We start from the raw sequence: 22,499 nt of genomic DNA on the forward strand, positions 1-22,499 counted from the left end.
CCTAGAGCTCGTTTCCTAACCTCTCAACACGGAGGTTGGGCTCCATCTCTGAGGCCTCATAAGAACATGCTGTTTCTACGAAATTTATTAAGTGGTTGAATATTATACTTGTCTGACTGAATTACTTTCAAAGAGAAAGAAAGCTTTGTTCAAGGTGAATAAAGAAACTTATATGAATACTTTTGTTAAAAATTAAATATGAGATGCTGATGGTGAACTGGGTAGAATGAGAACTAAGCAAGGACACTGGGATCTAACCCCACACACTGACTGTGATTGTTTTCAATCACTTAACTGCCAAGGGCATTGTATTAGTTTGCTAGGGCTGCTGTAACAAAGTACCAAAAGATGGACGGTGGAAAACAACAGAAATGCATTGTCTAATAGTTCTGGAGTCTGAAAGTCCGAAATCAAGGTCTTGGCAGGGCCATGGTCCCTCTCACATCTGTAGGAAAGAATCCTTCCTGCCTCTTCTAGCTTCTAGTGTTGGCAGGGTTTGCTCCTTCTGAGAGCCTCTGAGGGACAATCTGTTCTATGCCCTTTTCACAGCTTCTGGTGACAGCTGGAAATCCTTGCGATTCCTTGGCTTGTAGACGCATCACTTCAATCTCTGCCCTGCCTTCATATGGCATTATTCTCCCCATGTGTCCTCACACTGTGTTCTCTCTGTGCACGTCTGTGTCCAAATTTTCGTCTTCTTACAAGGACACCAGTCATATTGCATCAGAGGCCCCCCACTCCAGTAGGACATCCTCTTAACTACTTACATCTGCAACAATCTATCTCCAACTAAGGTCATACTCTGAAGTACTAGGGGTTAGGTCTTCAACTTATCTTTTTGGATTTAATATACAATTCAATCCATAACAGGCCTCATTACCTGAGCCTGTAAAATCAGGATTTTAGACTAGATGTGGTGGATCTGAACTGTTTTTTGGGTGACATATTCCTTTGAGACGATAATGAAGGCTAGACATCCTTGACTCAGGGAAACGCACACCTACTGGATATTTTGCAGAGCATCAAGATGAAGCCCTCCACTGAACCGCTAGGAAGCAGGGGCCCCAAGTAAGGAGTGCCGTCACTGAAGGAAGGCTCTTTAGTTTCCACAAGAGCAACATTCCTTGAGCTACAAATACATCACCTATAGCTCCAAGAGAGCACACGTCATGCCCAGAGCCTTGTACAGCGGTGTTCGGTTAAAACTTTTTGAGCTTGAAGACGACTGGGTGTAATGGAACATCAGCACTCTGGATGCCCCAGGCAGGGCATCATGAGTCAGAATCCATGGAGATGGAATAAAAACTCGACGCCAATGTTCCATTTGGAATGCACAGGGTGGCAAGTTACCCACCTTCCTCTTGTTCTTGACCCCGGCCTAAGATGTGGGCTCATCTGATCAGTACTGCCCTCCCATGTGTTCTGCCCGATCCTGTTCTGTGTCTTCTTCCTGCTACTCTGCCCCCTCCCAATCTTCTCTGAAAAACAATGCCTTCCCCTTTGAGCCTTGCCCTCCCGACCACTGCTGCCCCTGCGACCTCCAGGGGTGATGGTGGGGGACACCTCGCTCCCTGATTCTGTCTGCGAGCCATTGCTTCCTCTCATTCCATAAAGACCCCTCTTCCTCTGAAGGTCATGCCATGTATCTATACTTCCATCCTGCCCCTTCGTTAGTGTCGTGGAGGCACCAGGATGGCTGGCAAAGAGCAGGCACTCAATAAATACTGGTTGAATGGTCGATGCTTTGAATAAATGATTGACTGAATAAAAGTTGTTTCCTTGGTCACTCGTCTGCATTTATGGGATGCTTCCACTGCTGGCCTCACTGTGCTTCTTCTATACCTTCTCCTATCATGATTCTCGATGAAGTGTCCCTGAAGGACCAAACAAAAAGCCCAGCTCCTTCCCAATCCCTTGATCTCCTCAGTGACTTCCTTCCCCCTTTACTGACTTTGACCACCCTGGTCACACCAAGAACTGCTCCACGTCCTCTTGTTTGACCACAACCTCTGATGCTTTCAGCTCTCGCACGCTCCCTGTAAATCCCTTGATACTCTGATTCTGTAGCAGTCTCTTCCTGGCCACGCTTCTCTCCCTACACATCCTAAACCGCTCTCTTAAGATGTACTCAACGCCCCCCACCTCCTGCCTCCTTTCAGCTGGACATGGGCCTCACGTGAAGCCTGGATTGCGATCTGCCACTTTGGGTCTTGCCTGGTGAGCGTCAGCGGGTGCCACTGCCCACGTGCCTCTGCAGGCTCTTCAACAGCTCGCGGGCTCATGCTAGGTCTTGGGCAGCCACCTTCCCAGCGCTTCCCTGTCACTCCCCTGAAGCCCTGCCCTGCCCCATTCACAGCAGACAGCCTGGCCTCGTCCTTTATCAGGCACCTTCTCCTAGAAACCGGTCTACTTCTGAAACCTGCCTGGTGCCTCCTTCCACAGGACTCCCGACCTCACGCCACTGCCTGGTCTAGGCCCTTGTTTCTTCAATTATTTCACTCAAAAAATATGTGTCAGGAGGATTACTACGCACTGGGCCCTGTTCTAGATGCTGGGATACAGCTGGCAAACCAAGACAGACAAAATCCCGTCTCTCACTGGTGGGTGGAAGAGTGGGTGTGAAGAACAAATCATAAACAGTAAAAACTTCAAATAAACAGTATAATTCAACTTTTCATAAATCCTACTCACAGAACAGGAGGGAAAAACTAGCGCTGACCCTTGAAGGAGGAGCTCAGACTGGTTTGAGAAAGACATTCTCCGCCAGCTCTCCCACCTCCAGGTGCCCTGTTTCCATCTACAGGCAGCCATCAAACCTTCTTGGTCCCCACACTGACCTCTAGTTACATCTTTCTTCCTCCCTTCCCTGTTGACTTTTTTAAAGATTAGTCTGCACATGCTCTCTCTGCATTCTTTCTTTTTTATTTAGTTGATTTGTAATTGAAAATGTAATGTGTACATAAAATAACAACAAAAACTGTAGAAAAGGCTATTGTAGTTCTGAGCTGTCCAGTTACCCTTCAACCTACCGTAATCCAGATTCTGCTCCCGCAGTCCGCTGAATCCACTTCGGTAAGGTCTCCAACGACTGTCCCTCCACAGGTGGACCTTTCCAGCCTTACCTTACTGTACCTCAGCACTCCTGACCCGTTACTTCCCTCGCTCATATAACAGCTTTGTGAGGTTACAACACAAGCTCTTCCTTCTCTGGTGCCTCTTAAATACTGATATTAAATACCTTTGCCACCTTCTCTTTCTGTAAGCACCCACCTTAGCTAGACTGACCATATAATTCTTATGATCTCTATGGGATGCCTCTGAGAGTGAAAGAAGGCAGTATGAATAACTATTACTCTTGATTAGCAAGTGTAAACTGAGACTGTTCCATATAAACTGGGATATATGGTCCCTCTATTCTTGGGAGATCACATCCACTGTTGCGGCTTTAACGAACACGTACCTATTCACCATTTGCAAAAATAAATCTGTAGCCTTGACACTGACAGTGAGCTTTATTTTCCAATCTTCAGGTACTGATTTCTTACAGACAGCTCAAATTCAGCATGGCCCAAACTCAATCGTACCCATTCCCCAAACCTGCTAATCCTTCTCTTCCCTCTCCAAGTCGTACAGATTACTCAGCTCTCCAAGCTGGGGCTCATGAGGGAGAACTTCCAGCTCTCTCTCACCCATTCGATTTAATCCCCAAGACATGCTGACTTCAATTCTGAAGATTTCTTCAATCCACTGTTTTTCCCTTGGACTCTGGTCGTAACTTTTTATTTGAGGTCCTTGCTCCAGTCTTGTCTGCTTCAAGTCTATTTGCACATGGCTGCCAGAGTGACCTAACACTGCCCACACTGCTGCTTTGAACCTTTCAGCAGTTTCCGGTCACCTCCAGGATAAGGACTCTCCTCACGACTCATTCTCTTGACTCCTTCAGCCTCATAACCGGCTAGTCACTCTCCCTTTGCACTCTCAGGATACCAGACAGTCGTAGAGACACACATACACGACCCCCCATTAAGCTGGCTCTTACTCCCTAGCTTCTCTGCTCATGCTGTTCCTTCTGCCTGGAACGCAGATCCCTTCTTTCGCTCGCCAACATCTATAGCATGCTCTCTAGTCACACAGCCTGCCCGGAGGGGAGCTCGGTGCCCCTCCTGTGAGCTTTCATGCTGCCCATCTATACCTCGGCCACAGTTCCAGACGCGTCAGTTTGAAATTAATGACGTCAGTCTCTCCTACTAGTTGGTAAACTTCCTGAGGACAGGGGCAGTGCCCCTTAAATACTTAATAAATAGTCATCCTATTTGTAGGAAATCTCATCCACTGTTATGGATTTAAATAAGCAAATTTAAATAACTTGGACTTCATATTGAAATAAACAACTTCATTACTCCTGCATTTTTTCACTTGTGCCTATGTGTTTTATAAGGTCATCAGAGCAGGGATTAAAAATGTACAAAGGCTTCAGCTGCCAAAAACTGCAAGTTTTATTAAATTAATTTTTAAAAGCAGATCTTAGCACAGGAAACAGGGTGATTAAATTAAAAATATCGTTGTGATGCACCAAAGTAAGAAAAGAGTAAATATTCAAATGTTTAAGACTACAGAAAATCAGAATACATTTCGATAGTGGTTTGACTTGGAAAATTTTGTGAAAATATTATCCAAAAGCATTTTTTTAAATAAAAGCGGCTTCTCATTCCTTTTGTTTTTTATTACTTACATTTTATAAAAATCATACCATTTTTAAATGGGAGATTAGCATTAAATATTCTAAAATCTATCAACAGTATCCCTCAAATCTACCCAAACATTCTTCTCTACTTTCCAGATGTTTCCTCTTATGATTTCCATGTTCTTCTCGGTTTAGCTCTGACTCAGAAAGAAGGAACTTTTCACTTTGTATGTCAATACCCAAACTATCTGACCTTCAAGGCACAGAAGAAAACCACAAGTTTTGGATAAAATGTGGTGCTCCTGTCACTTACTCATTCAAGTAATTTGGGGGGAATTTAAAAAGTATAATCTAAAATTTAAAGAATATTATTAGTGTTACCAGAGGCATAACAACAGCATCTGGCACAACTGGCATTTAATGAACAAAGAAAGAGAACCACACAGCAATTTAACAGTCAAGATTATGAATGACTCCAAATAGTTTATGTTCTTCTGACAAAGTCCTACTTTTATGGTAGTTTTTTATTTCCTACTTCATCATCCCTTTGTGCAATCTTTCCTAATTATATTTTGGCTTACAAATCTGGTTTTGTGAACTGATTATTTTTTTGAGAAGGAAAACAATTTGAAGTATTTTGAAATTTAAAACATGCTTTGCTATTTTCTTCAAGCGGAGGATTATTGGACCATTCCAAAGGGTTAGGCACTGGCTTTCCAGCTCAGCAAGCACCCTAAGGTAGATCTGATGAGGTGGGAATACATCTGCCATTTGGCACTCCACCGAGAAATACATTTGGCCAAAATATAACTGAGAAGAAGTTAAAATATCTTTAAATGTAATATTTAATTTTTATTGGCAAGTTGTAGATACTATAAAAACAGCTCCAAGCTCCTGATAAATATTCCTGAATACTCCCTACCTGTCAGAAGGTGGAGCTCTAAACATATCTGAAATACTGGCTTTTTATATGTATGTTTCACAAATGTGGGTAATGACGAGGTTAAAGCAGGAGTAAAGTCTTTAGAAAAACGGTTCTGAAGAATATTTCAATTCTCTCAAGATAAAATCACCCACATCTCCCAATATGTACATGGTTAACTAACAGAAAGCATATTTAGTATGTTCCTTTGAAACGTCAATATACTGCCTACTATAAAAATGTAGGTATGGTAATTCAAAATAAAAGATAAAGTGTATTTAAGAAACACAGTTTAAAAAATCAGGACCACTTAGTTGAATGTCAGCAAGGTCATTAACACTTACAAGCATCTCGGATGTAGAGTAACATGGCTATGAAGATATAATCAACCAAACTCAGGCTGAGGCCATCTGCAAACAAGGCATCCCAGACCACCAGAAGATCCTGCAGGGGGAACTCTCTTCCAAACAGCAGCCGTACCCACCGTCTGGGAAGAAACAAAACCCAAATTCAGAAAATAGTACTTTTGAGAGTAATATAAAGAGGAATCATTTTCTCCTGTGACTGTGAAAAAACTATAATTTTTAACTGATCACACTGAGCAAATATTATATATCAAAAATATAATACAGTGAAATCCAAGTTTTAAGCTTTCAAATGAGTTTTGTAATTTTATAACTAGGCCACAATCATTAAACTTTATTCCTATATGTATAAAACACAAGTATGATATTTGAAAAGGGTAGAAATCTTTCATATGCATTAGAAATCACAAATCTCAAAAAGGCAAAGAGAAAAATGAATGTAGTTTGATAGTTGCCTCATACGTAAGGTTATGAATTAAAAAATAACAATATTCCAAAATTTTATATCATTACTGACCTTTTTTTGTTAACTAGACTTTTGCAAACGGTCATATGACAAATTACTATAGCCAAACAGAAAACTGCGTTCTCACATTTCCCTCCTATGTAAAAATATTCATTTTAAAATTAAATGTGGAAAAAACAAAAGATATCTGTTTTTGTCAAGCGTGGACAGTTATTTCAAATGAAACATATAATGATACTTAATTTTTAACTTCAGAATAGATATATCTTACCAGTGAGGTTATCTTTCTGGGGGTAGTTTTCAAAACACAGGCAGTTTTATGGCCAGGAAAATGGACACGGATGCTACAGAGCAGACATAAGAAGCTAACAGGGATACTAAACAAGGTCCGTCTGTAATTCTACATCATAAATAGTAACACCTCAGACTTCGAGCAAATGCTAAGCTATTTATATCTAATTCTTATAAGAAAATTAAAATAATTCATTTTGATGTATTTTTATCCATTTACTTCTAATTTTATATATATGGCTATAATTTCCTTACACAAGCCTTTCTCTAGGAACTTCAGCTAGAAATCTATGTGATTCTGGCACACAGCAAAGACTCAAAAATTCTAAATTTCTAGTACCACTAAATAGTACAGAATAGAGGAGATTCTTTAAAAATTAGTTAAGAGATATTCCCTCCTTGAAAAATTCAAAACCAAATATAACCATCTGTGAGGTTAAAGTGAGGCCAAAAAAAAAATTCAAATACTACTTTTTTTTCAGGGAGTATTACATTTAAGGAGGAATCAAAAAGCTGTGACAGAATAGTGTATAATCACACATACGTATCACAGTCTATTAGGAACCATATGATCAAATATTTGAGTTCTTTTATTCATATTACCAAATTAATCAACAGAATAATTAAGCTGTATTTTCAACTTCATCTTAAATTATGTTACATCAATTTTTCAGGAAGAAATTTAATGTCTAAGTGACATTTATCCTTTAAAAAATGTTACAGTATTGCTTAGAATTTTTATCTACCGTTCAATTCTTACCTCACTGCTAACATATGAGAGGTGACTAACACAAAATATATATATATGTATATTTTGTCAAATATGCCTGTATTTATGTGGTTTAGAATGAAACATTATTTCTCCACACACTTCTAATTCTTTCAGATTACAAATGCTAATATTTACTGTTTTAAGAAGTACCAAAATATCCCTAAATTAAACAGGTTGCTCTTCTTAATTACAAACAATTAACTGGTCTTGCAAAGAGTGTCAGGGAACCAGAGAATGGGCAAAGCAAAAAGTACCTGGATTAAACCATCTGGGGGACCTGCTTAAAGGACCTTTAAACTGATAACTATATCTGCATTAGTAAGTGACTAAAATCACATAGAACATGGTTATTCAGTTATCCAAGTGACATAACTGATGAAACATTCATCAATGAAAAAAACTGATGAGGGGCTAATGTATAACATGGTGACCATAGTTGGTAACACTGTATTGTATCAGTGATACAAGGTACACTGTATACAGTGTACAGTGTACACTGTACAATAGCAATACATTGTATTGCTTAGCCATACAATACAATACATAAGATACAATACATTGTATCACTGTATTGCTAAGAAAGAAAGAACTTAAATGTTCTCACCAAAAAAAAAAGATAAATATGTGAGATCATGGCTATGTTAATTAAATAGATGGAGGAATCTTTTCACGATGTGCACATACATCAAATCACAATGACATATGCTAAATATCCTACAACTGTATGTGTCAATTATACCTCAGTAATGCTGAAAAACATAAGTAAATAAATAACTAAGAATTATCTTGGTTTGACGGATAGGCAAATTTTGGCAATTTGAAAACTGCAAATTCTGACATTTAAGCGATTCCTCCTGGTTCAAATCTGGATGCCAGTACAAAACTCAAGGATCACACCCATAAAACAATACTGTGCCCTGAATGTGGCCCCTTCCCTCCTGGAGGTTATTTTAATGCTTTCCTTATTTGAATAAGCCCATTTGGTAACTGCTGCTGCTGTTTCCAAAAAGACATTGCTTTTGCTTGGCCTTCTTACGTGTAGAGAAAATTTTTTCTGTGTGTTTTCCAGGCTATCTCCTATTGAAAGCAAAATGCCTTTTGAAAAAAGGTGACATCTATCATATTACAATAAATATCATTTATCAAAAAAAAAAAACCCCAAACTGATGAAGGTTAATACACACCACAGATGAGAATACAATGCTATCTTTTTCCCTCTTCCTTAAAGTTCAAATTCCTCTCATTTTCTTATGGACAATCACATCTTTGGTTTCATCACAGATAATGCATCGAAAACAAAGGAGCCTACTTTTCAGAAATAATCTATATTCCTATTATTTCTATAACAAAATGCCCAGTTATTGCCCAAACCCCTTCTCTTGCAACTTTCCTGCCATTTGGGGTTGTGTTAGCTTAGCTTCAAAAACGACCCTGCAGATACATATGTGCAGCAGTTGCCACCGCAGAGCTGTCAGGAGTGGGGACTGCAGACACCTAGCAATCTACAGTGAATAAAACATGCCTTCAAAACCACACAGAATGTACGTCTTCAGTACTTTCATATTTAATGTGTAATCTGTGATGTGCCGCTTTATAAATATTTTACATTGCTTTATTTTTGAAGTTTCACCTTGCCAAGTACACTGGTAAATAATTCCAGGGCAAGGACCAAAGTGTGTGTGTGTGTGTGTGTGTGTGTGTGTGTGTGTGTGTGAGAGTGAGAGAGAGAGAGAGAGAGAGAGACAGAGACACAGAGGGAAATAGAGAGAGAGACAGAGAGAGAGAGCGTGAGCCAGAAAGTTCTCTGTCAAGAGCTCTGTACACTTTGCGAAGTGCTTTACGTGTTTACCAAGGTCTTGTTAAACTCACTGTAAAGCCACCTGTCACACTACTGACAAGCAAAGGTGGCTAAATTGGAAATACAGGAATTCATCTGGTTAATGGCAGCATAAAAATAATTCAGGAAGTGGAAAAAGATCCAGAAACACGGAAGGAAAAAATTCATTAATAGGTGCCTAGCATGTTTCTTTTATATAAAACTGTTAATAAGCTGTACATGCAAGGATATTACATTAAAGCAAAATATAGTTTCCTCTATTTTATCTGCAATTATAGGAAAATTAAGGCCAAATTCTCAAAATATTTAAGGCGTACACTGTATGACTAATGGAACGCTTTGGGACCAACAATGACCTTATCAATAATTTAATCATTTTTATCCCAACTGGGTTTAGTTCATACATACATTCACCACACACAAAATTTCCTGTGCTATTTTGGGCTTTCTTCATTGAGCTTAAAAACCAAGAAAAAAATCAGTTCTTTATGGAATGAGTTACCAATAGAAATTATTTCAGTATGCTTTTGTATTCCTAGAAAGGAAAACTTACTCTAAGAAACGAGGTCCTGCAAAGAAGTCACTCCTAAAATTAACATGCTTTTATTGCAGTTAAAAATATTTAGCAAGAGTTTAAGTTACACTTAAGGGTAGCATTAAACCTTTCTTTTACCTTCAGTTTAATTGCTTGATACTATTAATCTTGCTTTATGTATGTTACACCTGCAGATTGCAATGCTCGTAACCTATACCTTGTATCACTTGTGATAATACAATAATTCATTTTTTACCAGACTTACTTAGTAATTAAAATCTACACAAACCAAAAAGACCTTCTGAAGTTTTAAATTTAATAATAAACCACCCAAAGACAGGACAGTCTCTATGTCTGCACTTATGCCACTAGTCTCAGTTTTAAATTTCTGTGTAATTAAGCTGCTATCCCCTGGGGATCAGTGATTCCTGATGGTGTTATTGCTTGGTGAATGACCCATGGAAACACCAAGAGAAATACATTTTTTACTGATCAGTTTATGAAAATGACCAATTTGACTGAGGTTTAAATAAACAATTTGACTGAGGCTTAAATAAACATAGCCTTAATCCAACATGGCTGCAGTGGGTTATACACTAGACCTTCATTTCTTTTTTCTTCTGAGATATGGGTACAGCTACCTTGGAAGAACAAGTAAAATGGAAAAGGTATACTCAATTTAATTTAACAAACACTATAGGGGCATCTTGAGTAACCTGTGATCACTGGGTAAGCATACTGGAACACAAAAGAGCAATGTTAAGAGTTTTGCTTAATGATATTAATTTTGTCTTTTGCTTTCTGTTCACTTGTACTTTTCAAAACTAACAGTTAATTTTTAAATAATCCATGCCTGGTAGAGAAGAAACACAGAATCTAAATTCTGTGTTTGTGTCAGAGAAAAACAAAAGCAAATCAAAAGTTCCCATCTTTGTGCCTGCCACCTCCCTTGACTGAATTTAGGCTCTTCTTATACTGGGTTCCTTTGTACTCAGTTCTTTTTGAATTAATTTACCCTGAGTTTTCCTTTATGTCAACTCTGTGAAAACAGTCTTAAAATTAGAACCAAATATTGTAGTTATTATAATTAGGGTCACAAGGCATTCTCATCTTTAATTCTAACTTCTTTGGAGAGCAAAGCCACAAAAGATGGAAGCCAAAATAAATCATTTTCCCCCCCAATTTCATGTTTATTCTTCTTCTGACAGCTCTGCAGAATACATTATTGGAAGATGCTTAGCCTGTTGGCTATTTTTTCAATCTGTTTCAATTTGGTCTTCTTAAAAATATTTGGGATCTACATGTGTTACAGAAAGATCTGAATACATCAAGCCCATCAAACTCTGCTGCAAAAACAGAAGGAACTGCAACTTCAAATTAGTTATTATCTTTAAGGAACTCAAATTTGCTTTCTAAGTGCTCCTTGTAATACGCAGGTTGAAGCCAGCTTGAATTTGGCTTTCTGGGAACACGTGTTAACCCTAACTTAACCCCCACAGGATAAGTACACGAACTGTTAAAAGTGTATTTTTTACTTTGGGGAAAATTCTCTGTTCCTTTCAGTGGGCAGTACATAGCCCTTTATTAAGGAAGGTTTCTTATTCCAAAAATAAGTTCCTAATAATTATCACCCATTCGTACTGTAATTTATTCTCTTTGGCAAGGGTCTGAAGCTGTTTTGTCAGAACAACTATAATACACCCTTTGCAAAAATAGCCTAAATGGAAAGCAGAGCCTTGTGTATCTATGTTTTTTCAGAGGTTCAAGATGCTCTGAGAGTGTGGGGCACAGAGGATGACCATCACATGTCTTGAGGCTGTATAATCCTTGAACATTCTCTCTCTCTCTCCCTCTCTCTCTCTCTCTCTCTCTCTCACACACACACACACACACACACACACACACACTTCTAGAGGTAGACCTGCCATTTGGATTACAAGTATGGTATATCGAGGAGTAATTTTAGGATGTATGATTTACCAGCAAGTTCAAATAAAGCTATTGAAAGGTGGTCATACTCCAATATCGATTTAGTTGTATGAATAGGATGTGCTCTCACTGAGAATCCTATTGTACACTCCAACCAGGGTGCAGCTGGAATCATAGCCCTGACTCAAGAGAACAGGGGGGTAAAAGCTGCTAAGAAGTAATCTCTCTACCCGATCACTTACTTGGGCTCCACTACAAGTGAGCTACTGGGCACCTCCTTGAGAAAATTACTTGGAAGCCACTCCGACCTATGAATAACAAACAGCACGAAGAATTCATGGACGGTTGGCGGTCGCGTTGGGACAATTAATTTTAGGCTCTGTGAATACTAGTGTTTATTTATACTACAAACAAGTCTTACTTCTCGGAAGTCTATAAATAGGCTTTGTTCTGTCATTTTATCTTCAGGAAAGGGAGTTATGAGCAAGTCGGTTTTCCGAAAGAGCACACACAGGCTTCCTAAAAATAATTGCTCCTATCCTTCCTAATCTGAAACTCATTAAAAAACAAAACAAACCTTGTGTGACTTATTTTTTTTGAAATTGTCATAGGCTATTTCACATACCAATGAAATCTTAGCCTCACTGAATAACACTTTTCAATTTCCTCTGCATAAATCTCCTAATACACTCATATATATTGTTGGAGGAACTAACATAAGGTATAACACTAAACTAAGAAATATCAGGATCCATGTGATTCAGGGTGGATGTAAGACCGCACGTCTGCAGACCGGTCACACGTCATGAAGAGAGTCAGACTGAGCCCCTTCCTAAGAGGCAGCAGCGGTGCCTGGTTTCCTATGACTTCTTACCACTTACCTGTAGCTGTAAGCACCTTCTGGGGGTGGTTTTCTCCGGCCCTCTCTTCCTTCTCCCCTTCCCCGCCATCGCACAAGGCGCCCCGACCCTGCCTAGCTGTTCGGAGGCTAGGACAAGTGCATCACTCAGGCCTGATGTTTGCAGGTTCCATATCTATTCTGTTCCCCAATCACACTGCCCAGAGATAAAGGCACTGATAAACAGATCCCAGCTAAAGGGTTAATTACTGATAGGTTGGTTTGGTTTCTCTTCCTTCTCCAGCAGATCACAAGCTCCTTGAGGTTATTTGGTGTTGGACAGAGTAGGGGAGTGAACAAATGTTTATTAAATTAATATGAATCCTCCTTCCCAGGTCAGCTCTTGTTAACCAGTGATCTTCTTGATCTTGAGCCTGCATCCTTGATCTCTCATACGTTTCCTAGCTGCTCATCTGACATTCCATTCCCCTGAGCTGCTCTCATCTCTGTAGGGATCCCTGGACACACATACTGAATAGTAAGTGATCACACCTATGAAGGAATCGATCAAGGCCTCCTAAGCCCTCTCTCTTGGACTTTCTCCCTTCACTTCCTGTACTCTGGCTCCCTGCTTGCCTACACCTCAGATGCTCTGCAGCTGGGGCCTGTAGTCTTCCAGGACCCTGCCCTCAAAATGTGGTCCTAGGACTGGCCCCAACACTGGGGAGCTTGTTAGAAATGCAGACTCCCAAGTCCCCAATATAGTCCTACTGGATCAGACTCTTCATTTTAACCAGGCCTACAGGTGATCTCTGTGTATATTAAAGTTTTGGAAGCCATGGACTAGGTGACAGTTCCCTGTTTCCTACTCATTTTGGTGCCAGCTGTCAGGGCTCCTAAAATCCACCATGCATCCGCGTATAATGTTATCCTAGGAGGAGAGAAAAGGCTTAAACTATTGGATGACTCTTCTAACTAGGGTAATGGTCTCAAACTTCAGTATGCATCAGACTTGCCTGGAGGGCGTATTAAGACACAGATTGCCAGGACCCATCCTCATGGTCTCAGGTTCTGATCCCGAGGTTCAGACGGGGCCCGAGCACGTGCGTTCTCAACTAGTTCCCTGGAGCTGCTGGTGCCGCTGACCCACAGACCACAGTGTGAGGGTCACGAAACAAGCTTCTGGTCTCTGTTCACATCTCCTCTTAGTCCTGGGCGGGGGTCTTCTAATCAGCTTACGCAGTGGTTGCGTGGACCAGTGGCCATGAAACATCTAATGGCTGGGACACAAAGCACACACAGCCAAGCCTCTCTTAACAGTCTATCTCTAGTAATATCCATACTTCTTGCCCCCAGGAAAACATCACTATAAAAACACGATCCAATAAAAAGGAGAGACACAGACATTCGGGAGAGGGAGAAGGCCTCCCAAAGGTTAGGAGAAACTGGGCCGCTCTGATTTTGTTTAACTCCCAGTATATTACAAGATGAAGAAATGCCAGAACAAAGCCATAAAAATTGTGACATTTTAAAAGTTAACATTTATAGGTCAATGTTTTTTAAACATAAATTTACTATGATGGTTACATACAATTGCAGTTGAAGGTAGAGCGAACACTCTTACGTTTGAGGCCCTCTGTGTTTAGCCCTGAGTTGATGACTCTGCTGGGTTCTCTGGTGATCAGCTCTAACGAGGTGAGAGTTGGGATGGGACAGGACACGGCCTATAAGCTAGCTGCAAGGAGGGGAGTGGCCAGTGCATACAAGGGGCAGAGAATCCCAGCGCCGCCAGGACCCAAAAGGGCACTCTCCTACTCCCCATGCAGAAGCCCTACAATACTGGGAGCCTGGCTGAATGGCCAACGATTTGGTGTTTTCTCTTCTGTGTGACCCATGAACCATTCTCACCCTGAGGTTCTGCACTATCAGTTTGCTCAGACGGATCTGTCTCTAAAAGAAAACATGCATTTAAAATGTTTTACCTGGAAAGATAAAGAGCTAAACAGTAAGAGATGTCTACCCCAATGGTATCATTACTACCAGCCCCACGATTACCTGGTAGAAGAGAGATTTCAGGATAAGGGAGTTTCCCTGGAACCTCTCAGACCTCCAAGCACAGTTGAAACAAAGGAAGAGCACCCAAATAAGGACAAGCGGAGGCTATTTATTCAAAGCTTGCTATAGCAAGGGAATCAGCTACCATCACTTGTGTTTGGCAAAGGATCAAAAGCAGTCAGGGGAGTGAGAAAGCTTTATAGTGAATCAAAGAGAAGGTTTCAGGTCTGCCTGATTGGAGGCTATAAGGATGGCGCTGGGCTGACCAGAGGAGGAGCCTCATTTGTGATTGATTTGGGGAGCATATTAGCTTTCTCTGGTTGGTCCTGAGCTGGAAGCAGGCAAAAATAGGGGAGTTGGCAGTCACTGACCAAGTCCTGACTGTTCCGGGCTGATTTTGCTGCAGAGGTTGTGGCTTGGCTTCTTGCACAGGTCAGCGCTCTCTTGTCCTAGATTGCCCGGCCAGTGTTCACTTTCTCACTCAGTCTTTCTTTACCGACTCCAGGCTGCTCGGCCTACACCCATGCCTAGTCTAGAACCAGCTACAGTTTCAGTTTCACAACATTACTTTCTCGGGTAGTTCTGAAGTCTAAAGGGAGACAAGATAGAGAGGCAGTGGCAATGCGTGTTTTGTTTCCCTCTTTACAAAGCTTTATGGAAAGCATGAAATAGTGAAACCTAAATTCTATTCTCTATATAATTAGAGAGGAGTTGTGGACCCCTTTGAGAATTCAATCAAGTTGATGAACCCTCTCCCCTAAAATATACACACATCCACACACATACTCATGTGCAAGTCATTTCAGGAGTTTAGCTGATCCATGGACCTTAAATTAAGAAGTCATGCTCTATATTACTGTTTATTTTACTTTAGAGGTTTATATTGCCATGGAAAGTTATACTCTACTGAAAGGAATACACAGCCTCTTTGTGCCTATTTCAAATTATCTCCTTGCATTTTAAAGGAATAGCATATCTTCTTTCTTCCTGGATTAAGTCTCTGCTACTGAGGAGCTAATCTTTGTGGCTCAGCTGGTTGAACAGCCTATAATTCAGCCCTAAATTGGAAAAGTGTCCATGATTGGCAATACTCACCTTCACTAAGCTTGAGATGGAACAGCTGGGGAGAGGGCGGTGGACATCCTTCACTGACTTCCTTTCCTGGCTCAGGCTAGCCCTGATCTGACCGTAAGTAAGGCTGCTTTGAAAAACACCCAGGATCTTCATTTAACATGTATTTCCTGAAATTCAACTGTGTAGCAGGCACTGTGCTAGGCCCTAGACGGGATGAGATGCTGACAACTTTCAATCATTAACATGGAAATTATCCAAAGTAAAATTCTATTCAGTCAAAGCCCTACCAATCTGGGTTCCCACAATCACTCTGTATTTTTCTGTGCCCCCTCCCCACTAAGTGCCCCAATCAACCAGGGTATGTTCAGGGAATGCAAACTAATGGCAACATTAGCACAATATAGTTAGGAAGGTAAAAACAATTTAAAACACCACTAAATACATTTCAAAGTCAAGTATTAATTGTTTTTGGATTATCCACCATTTGGGATCATATGTGCCCTGGTTCCTGTCCATTAATGCAGATAAATGAAGAGCAGAATGCATGTGCACGGGGCCCAGCTGACTTACAAGGGGGCAGGAGTCAGTGAGGGAGAAGGGCAGTCAACACCCCCATAGTCCAACTCAAACCGTCACAGTTACCCTTCTCTAGTAATGGAAGCAAAATGGGAACAAAAGAGGGTTAAAGAGGGGTGGGCTACTCCACTTTATCCCTAGCTCCCTAGCTAACAGCTGAAGTTTAGTGCCCAAACAACTTTATAATCAACAACAGTGTGTGTGTGTGTGTGTGTGTGTGTGTGTGTGTGTGTACATTTTTAAAAATTAGGGACAAATATACACCAAGCAAAAAAAAATGCATTTTCTTATGTGTAGATTTCATAATTTATAATGATAATGGCAAATATCATGCATTTATATGACTTTTTTGATTTCTAGAAGTACTACCAAATACATGATCTAAAAATTAGCCTTAACTCTCTAAAAGTGGTATTTCTTCAAGTGGTCTGTGGAATATAGGCATTAAAATCACCTGTGGGAAAACTGCATGTTCCAGAGACAGGTGATGACTTTGTTGAGCCTCCAGTACAGAATGATGGGTCCAAACAGGCAGGGCAGGCACCCGCATGTTACAGATGTCCCAACAGAGGCCCATGGCCCGGCCTGAGCACACCCCAGTCAAAAGCAGACTGTAGATTTAGACAATGGTACTTTAGCTCCAAGCTCAGTGTTCCACCTACGTTTTTATAATCCTCTGAATTCTCCTCTATAATTCCTAAAGGATACCTAATTCAGATTTATATTTTAAAAACACACCTTCACATTCATGTCTGAGTCACAAGACTCAGAATGCACGGTAACTACTCTTGCTATCTATCACCAGTGTGGTCACTAAATTTTTCTGAGTAGAAGAAATGGAGCTTTCTGAAGGACTTATTTTGATAAATCATGATCAGCTATTTCACGAGCACTCCAGTTACATACAATACAGTGGTAATTACAGCTACAGGACCCTACAAGATTTAGAGTGCTTCCTTTCAAGGAAACTCATTAAGGAAACTATAGAGAACTAAGAACTTACAAAGAAAAATTAATTGCCACTTTTGGTCAGCCTATTTTAGAAAGACTTATGAGGTCTAGATTGTATATTGGGCTAACGGAGAGAACAGAAACTCAGTGAAGTCTGGCTTACTGAGGGCATCATGGTACATAATATGTTCATAAATTAATCTGCTCGTAAAGCAACTCACATATGAAGCACAAAAACATCCCGTAAAACACTTTAACTTTATTTTTATCAACAATACTCATTTCCTTTGCACATCAGCTAGCAGTTACTGTGGCTGAGAGCTGGTTCTGAGAAGCTACAAATCCACGATCTCAAAGGCGGAAATGCTGCTCTGGCCACAGCCTCCTGTCTTACCAGTGTCCCCACTTCCAAAATTCTTCTATTTCCTGTGAATTACAGTGAAAACTACGTGGGGTTATTATTTTGTTAATTTTGAATAACTTTTTGCAAGGTGAAAAATAATTTTAACGTGTAACGGGACATACAGTGAGAAGTAATTTCCCTTACTATTCCTTGACCCACTCCCTCTGAACCCACCTTCCTAAGTGCAGCCAATGTGCTTCCATAACACAGAGGCACTTCTAGGTATGCATACGCCTTTTAAAAACAGACATGGGGGGCTTCCCTGGTGGCGCAGTGGTTGAGAATCTGCCTGCCAATGCAGGGGACACGGGTTCGAGCCCTGGTCTGGGAGGATCCCACATGCCGTGGAGCAACTAGGCCCGTGAGCCACAACTACTGAGCCTGCGCGTCTGGAGCCTGTGCTCCGCAATGAGAGGCCGCGATAGTGAGAGGCCCGCGCACCGCGATGAAGAGTGGCCCCCGCTTGCCACAACTAGAGAAAGCCCTCGCACAGAAACGAAGACCCAACACAGCCAAAAATAAATAATAAATAAATAAATTTAAAAACAGACATGGGAACATACTATACCATGCATTTTAAAATTTAACAATATGATTGTTAAAATGGAGAGCATTCCAAATCAGCATTTATAGAAATACTTTATCCTTTTTTGTGGTTGCACAGTATTCCACTGAGTGGACGTATCATGATTCAACCAGTTCTTTTATTTTGAGGGCATTTAGATTTCTCCCTTTGTTATTACACATGATGCTGCACTGATTATCTCTGTATGGGTCTTTGTGCTTGAAAGCACAGTATATCTTGGAAAGGAGGAAATGGTTTACTTCATGTTACCTCAACACTTTAGTTTGATTTTGGACTCTTTGATTACAGAGAGCAGAAGTGAATGATCTCAGGAAAAAAGGGGGCATTTGGGAACACAGTAAAACAGTGGTTTTCAAAGTGTGGTCCCTGGACCAGTAGCATCAGCACTACCTGAGAATTTCTTCAAACTGCAAATTTTGGGACATTCCCCATCCATATCTACTAAACCGGAAATCCTGGCAGAATCTGAACAAGCCCTCTGGGTGATTCTGATGCAAGCTCAAGTTTGAAGCCCCTACTTAAGAGTTATATAACAGAATATAGTTCTGGGCCCAAAAGCTACCAGGGACCAAGAAAGTTTCAGTGACCTCTTTTTCCATCTCTCTCAGGCTACAGGGAGGTCTCTTTACCCAGGCAGAAATTTTATTGTAATGTTGTCAAATTTACCAAACTTTTTTCTTTATGGTTTATGGGTATTTGAATATTCCACCTAAGAATATAAAAATAATAATTTTATTCCAGTTTTGTTTATATCACTGATCTACCCAGAAATTATTTTGGTGCAAAAATAGAGATACAGTTTCATGGTTTACCAAATAGTTAGTTAGTTCTAAAAACTGTACTATTAAATAATCCATTATTTTTCTATTGATTTGAAACTCTACTTTTATCATACATAAAATTCCCATATGTACTGAGGGTCCTATATGTATTGACCCTTTACCAATTCCAAACTGTTATAAGTATGGTATCTTTACAACACATTTTAACAGGGGATGGGGCTAATGACAAGTTTATTCCAGAACATTCCTGGCTATACCTGAATGTATAAAATTAAAAACAAATTTTTTGTAATTAAATTTTATTTATGTTTGCTTTTTAAATTGAGGTATAACTGACATAATATTATATTAGTTTCGAGTGTACAACACGATGGTTCAATACTTGTATATACTGCAAAATGATCACCACAATAAATCAAGTTAATATCTGTCACCATACATAGTTACAATTTTTTTCTTGTGACTAGAACTTTGAAGATCTACTCTCCTATCTACTTTTCAACATGCAATACAGTATTATTAACTATAATCCCATGCTGTATGCTGCATTCCCAAGACTTATTCATTTGACAACTGGAAATTTGCACCTTTTGTGATTTATTTTTAATTTGTACATGTATATTTTATATTTTTCTATTTTATTATTTTAAACTACGTAAACCATGCAAAAATGTTTGTTACTTATTTCCCCCCCAAAGAAAGTTTGTATGTATACTAGCTTGTGTCATTTATGTTTTCTTATCAATTCATAACTTTTAATTTTAATTCCTTCATTTTGTTTTCTTTAGATTTATTTTGCTGTTATTTTCCTCACTACTCGAGATGAATGTCTGATTCACATATTTTTATTCCTTTTTTGTTTAGTAATTTAAGAGTATCAGGCTAAGAACTTCTAAGAGTATTGTTTTAGTCAAAACCGGTAAGTTCTGATCAATATACTTTAATTATCATTATTTTCTAGAAATTACACAATTTCAATTTTGATTTCCTTTTAATACAAGAGTAAAGAGAGTTTTAATATTTTCAGTGATAGGTTTGTCTGGGGGTTGTTTTCTATTTTTGTTATTAATCTCAAGTGTTGTCGTCAAAGAATACAACTTTCTACTATGTGAAATTTACCAAAACTTTTCTTTGTGGCTACTTTAAAAATAAATATTCTATGGATACATTAATTTCATTCTCTGTTTCTAGTATATATAGTTTTCGATATATATTACTTAGGTCTGACATTCAATGTGAATAGTTAGGTTCTCTACATCCCTACTTTAGAGTGAGTTGGCCTGATTTACCATGGATGAAGAGAGGTACAAGTCATTTATTACTATCGTATTTCTATGTATTTCTCCTTATATTTCCTGCAACTGTTACATTATAAATTCTGAGGGGCTTTTTTACAAGGGGGGGCGGGGAGGTATACAATGATTAAAGAAAGCTCTTCATTATAAATTGTAACTTTTTCACAATCATAAAATGTTCTCATTTATCTCATTCAATGCTATTTGCTTTAAATTCATCTTGTCTGATATGAATATTATTATACCTCATTTTCATTTGCTTTTGTTAGTATGCCTGTGCAAATTGTTTTATTTTCAATCTGTTTCAGTTTCCTTTGTTTTAGAGGTGATTTTCTTAGAGTAGGGTTGTTTTATTTTATTTCTTAAAATAATTTCCCTTTCAGACCTTGCTGCAATAGCTGATATGACACGTAAAACTGGATAAAATATATGAAACACGCAGACATAAGAAAACAGGCAGCACAGCACCATGATCCCTAATGTAAGGGGGAAAAGAAAACAAGGGGATCTCTGTAACTGGTTTTCTGCCTGGAAGTACTTTTGAGAGCACATAGCAGGATGGGGAAACCCAAAGCAATGTGCATTGGTCTTGCTGGGTTGAGAAGACAGAAAGGCTGAGGGAAGTCTGCAGGATATGTTACCTTTAAAGGAGAAAGTTATACAGAGAAAGAACTCGGAGGTCTGCACCGGGGGATCGCCTTAACTTTTTTGCTGAATACTAAGGTGTGCGTATGTAGGGTAAAACTCCAGTAGGCTCAGCAAAGAAAAACTATCAGAGAAAGAACTCCTACTGGGGAGTGTAAAAATTGCAAGAAGGTTTTACAAGGCTGGGAAACATCCACGTTCTGACTAAACAGGCTTGAGAGAAATTGGTGTATACACAGGGAATCCAGTGGAAATCCCCAAAGTGCTATGTCTTAGTAGTAGGGTTAAATTGGCCCTTGGGTAGAGGATACATTAGAACCATACTTAAAAAAAAGTCTAAAAACAAGTATCAAAAAGATCAAGATGATCCAAAAGTAATTTAACAGACTGCCAAAAGTAAACTCAACATTCCTCTAAAGGAAGACCACAAAATTCAGAAATTCAACAACATAACATTCAAAGTGCACAGCATTAGAAAAACCCACAAATGATGAGAAAAAAATAGTAAAATGTGACATACAACTAAACATACCAGAAAGGAATAAGACCAGTTTTACACAAATTCTTCCTAAAAATATGAAAGAAGCAGAAACTCATATTGAAGCCAGCATTACTGAGATCCCAAAGACAGAAAATGCAGACCAATATCCACCACAACCATAAGCATGAAGATCCTTAACAAAATATTATCAGGTTGTATACAAAAGGCACAGAGATCAGACAGGAAGAAATAAAGTGATCTGTAACTGCAGATGAAATAATTTTCAAACAAAATCCCAAACAATCTATAAAGAAGCTACTTAAGCTAGTAAGTAACTTCAGAAAGGATACAGGTCAATATACCAAAATCAGTTACATTTTTACATACTAGGAATGAACACCTAGAAATTGAAATTAAAAGAATCAGCACCCCCAAATCATAAAGTATTGGGTTGGCCAAAAAGTTCATTCGGTCAGTGAATACGTTGTTCAATAAAGTTCTTCGTGAAAATGAAAAATGGGTCTTTTGTTTTTACTTAAAACCGAACGATCTTTTTGGCCGACCCAATATTTAGGGATAATAAGCGTAATATTTATAAGCTGAAAACTATCAAAAAATAATGAGAGAAATCAATGAAGACCTAAATAAATGGAGAGATACACTCTGTGTATTGGCTAGAAGAGTCAATACTGCAAGATGTCTGTTTTCCTAAAGCTGATTTTATAGACTTAGTATAATCATTATCAAAATTCCAGCAAGATTTCCGGTGAAATTACAAGCTGGTTCTAAAATATGAATGGAAAGGCAAAGGATTAAGAATAACCAAAACAATTTTAAAAAGAAAAAGCGAAGTTGGAAGAGTCCTACTACATAATTTCCATAATTTCCATTATTACCTAGATCAACAGAACAGAGTACACAGTTTGGAAATAGACCTACACATATTTTCAATTGATTTTACTAAAGATGGTAAGGAAAGTCAATTGTGAAAAAATGCTCTTTTCACAAACAA

At 39.2% G+C, this 22,499-nt stretch overlaps 1 protein-coding gene across 7 annotated transcripts in view; it reads right to left on the bottom strand.

The window, feature by feature from the left end:
• The window catches only part of TBC1D5 (TBC1 domain family member 5), a 537,570-nt gene that overhangs the window by 142,006 nt on the left and 373,065 nt on the right, over nt 1-22,499 (bottom strand). For all 7 annotated transcript variants that reach the window (XM_059920388.1, XM_059920390.1, XM_059920392.1 and 4 more), the window contains one exon: nt 5,951-6,093. In XM_059920388.1, coding sequence (XP_059776371.1) covers nt 5,951-6,093 — 143 coding nt within the window. The remainder of the gene's footprint in view (nt 1-5,950; nt 6,094-22,499) is intronic.

The sequence above is a fragment of the Balaenoptera ricei genome, chromosome 4 (assembly GCF_028023285.1).
Source record: "Balaenoptera ricei isolate mBalRic1 chromosome 4, mBalRic1.hap2, whole genome shotgun sequence".
NCBI lineage: Eukaryota > Metazoa > Chordata > Mammalia > Artiodactyla > Balaenopteridae > Balaenoptera > Balaenoptera ricei.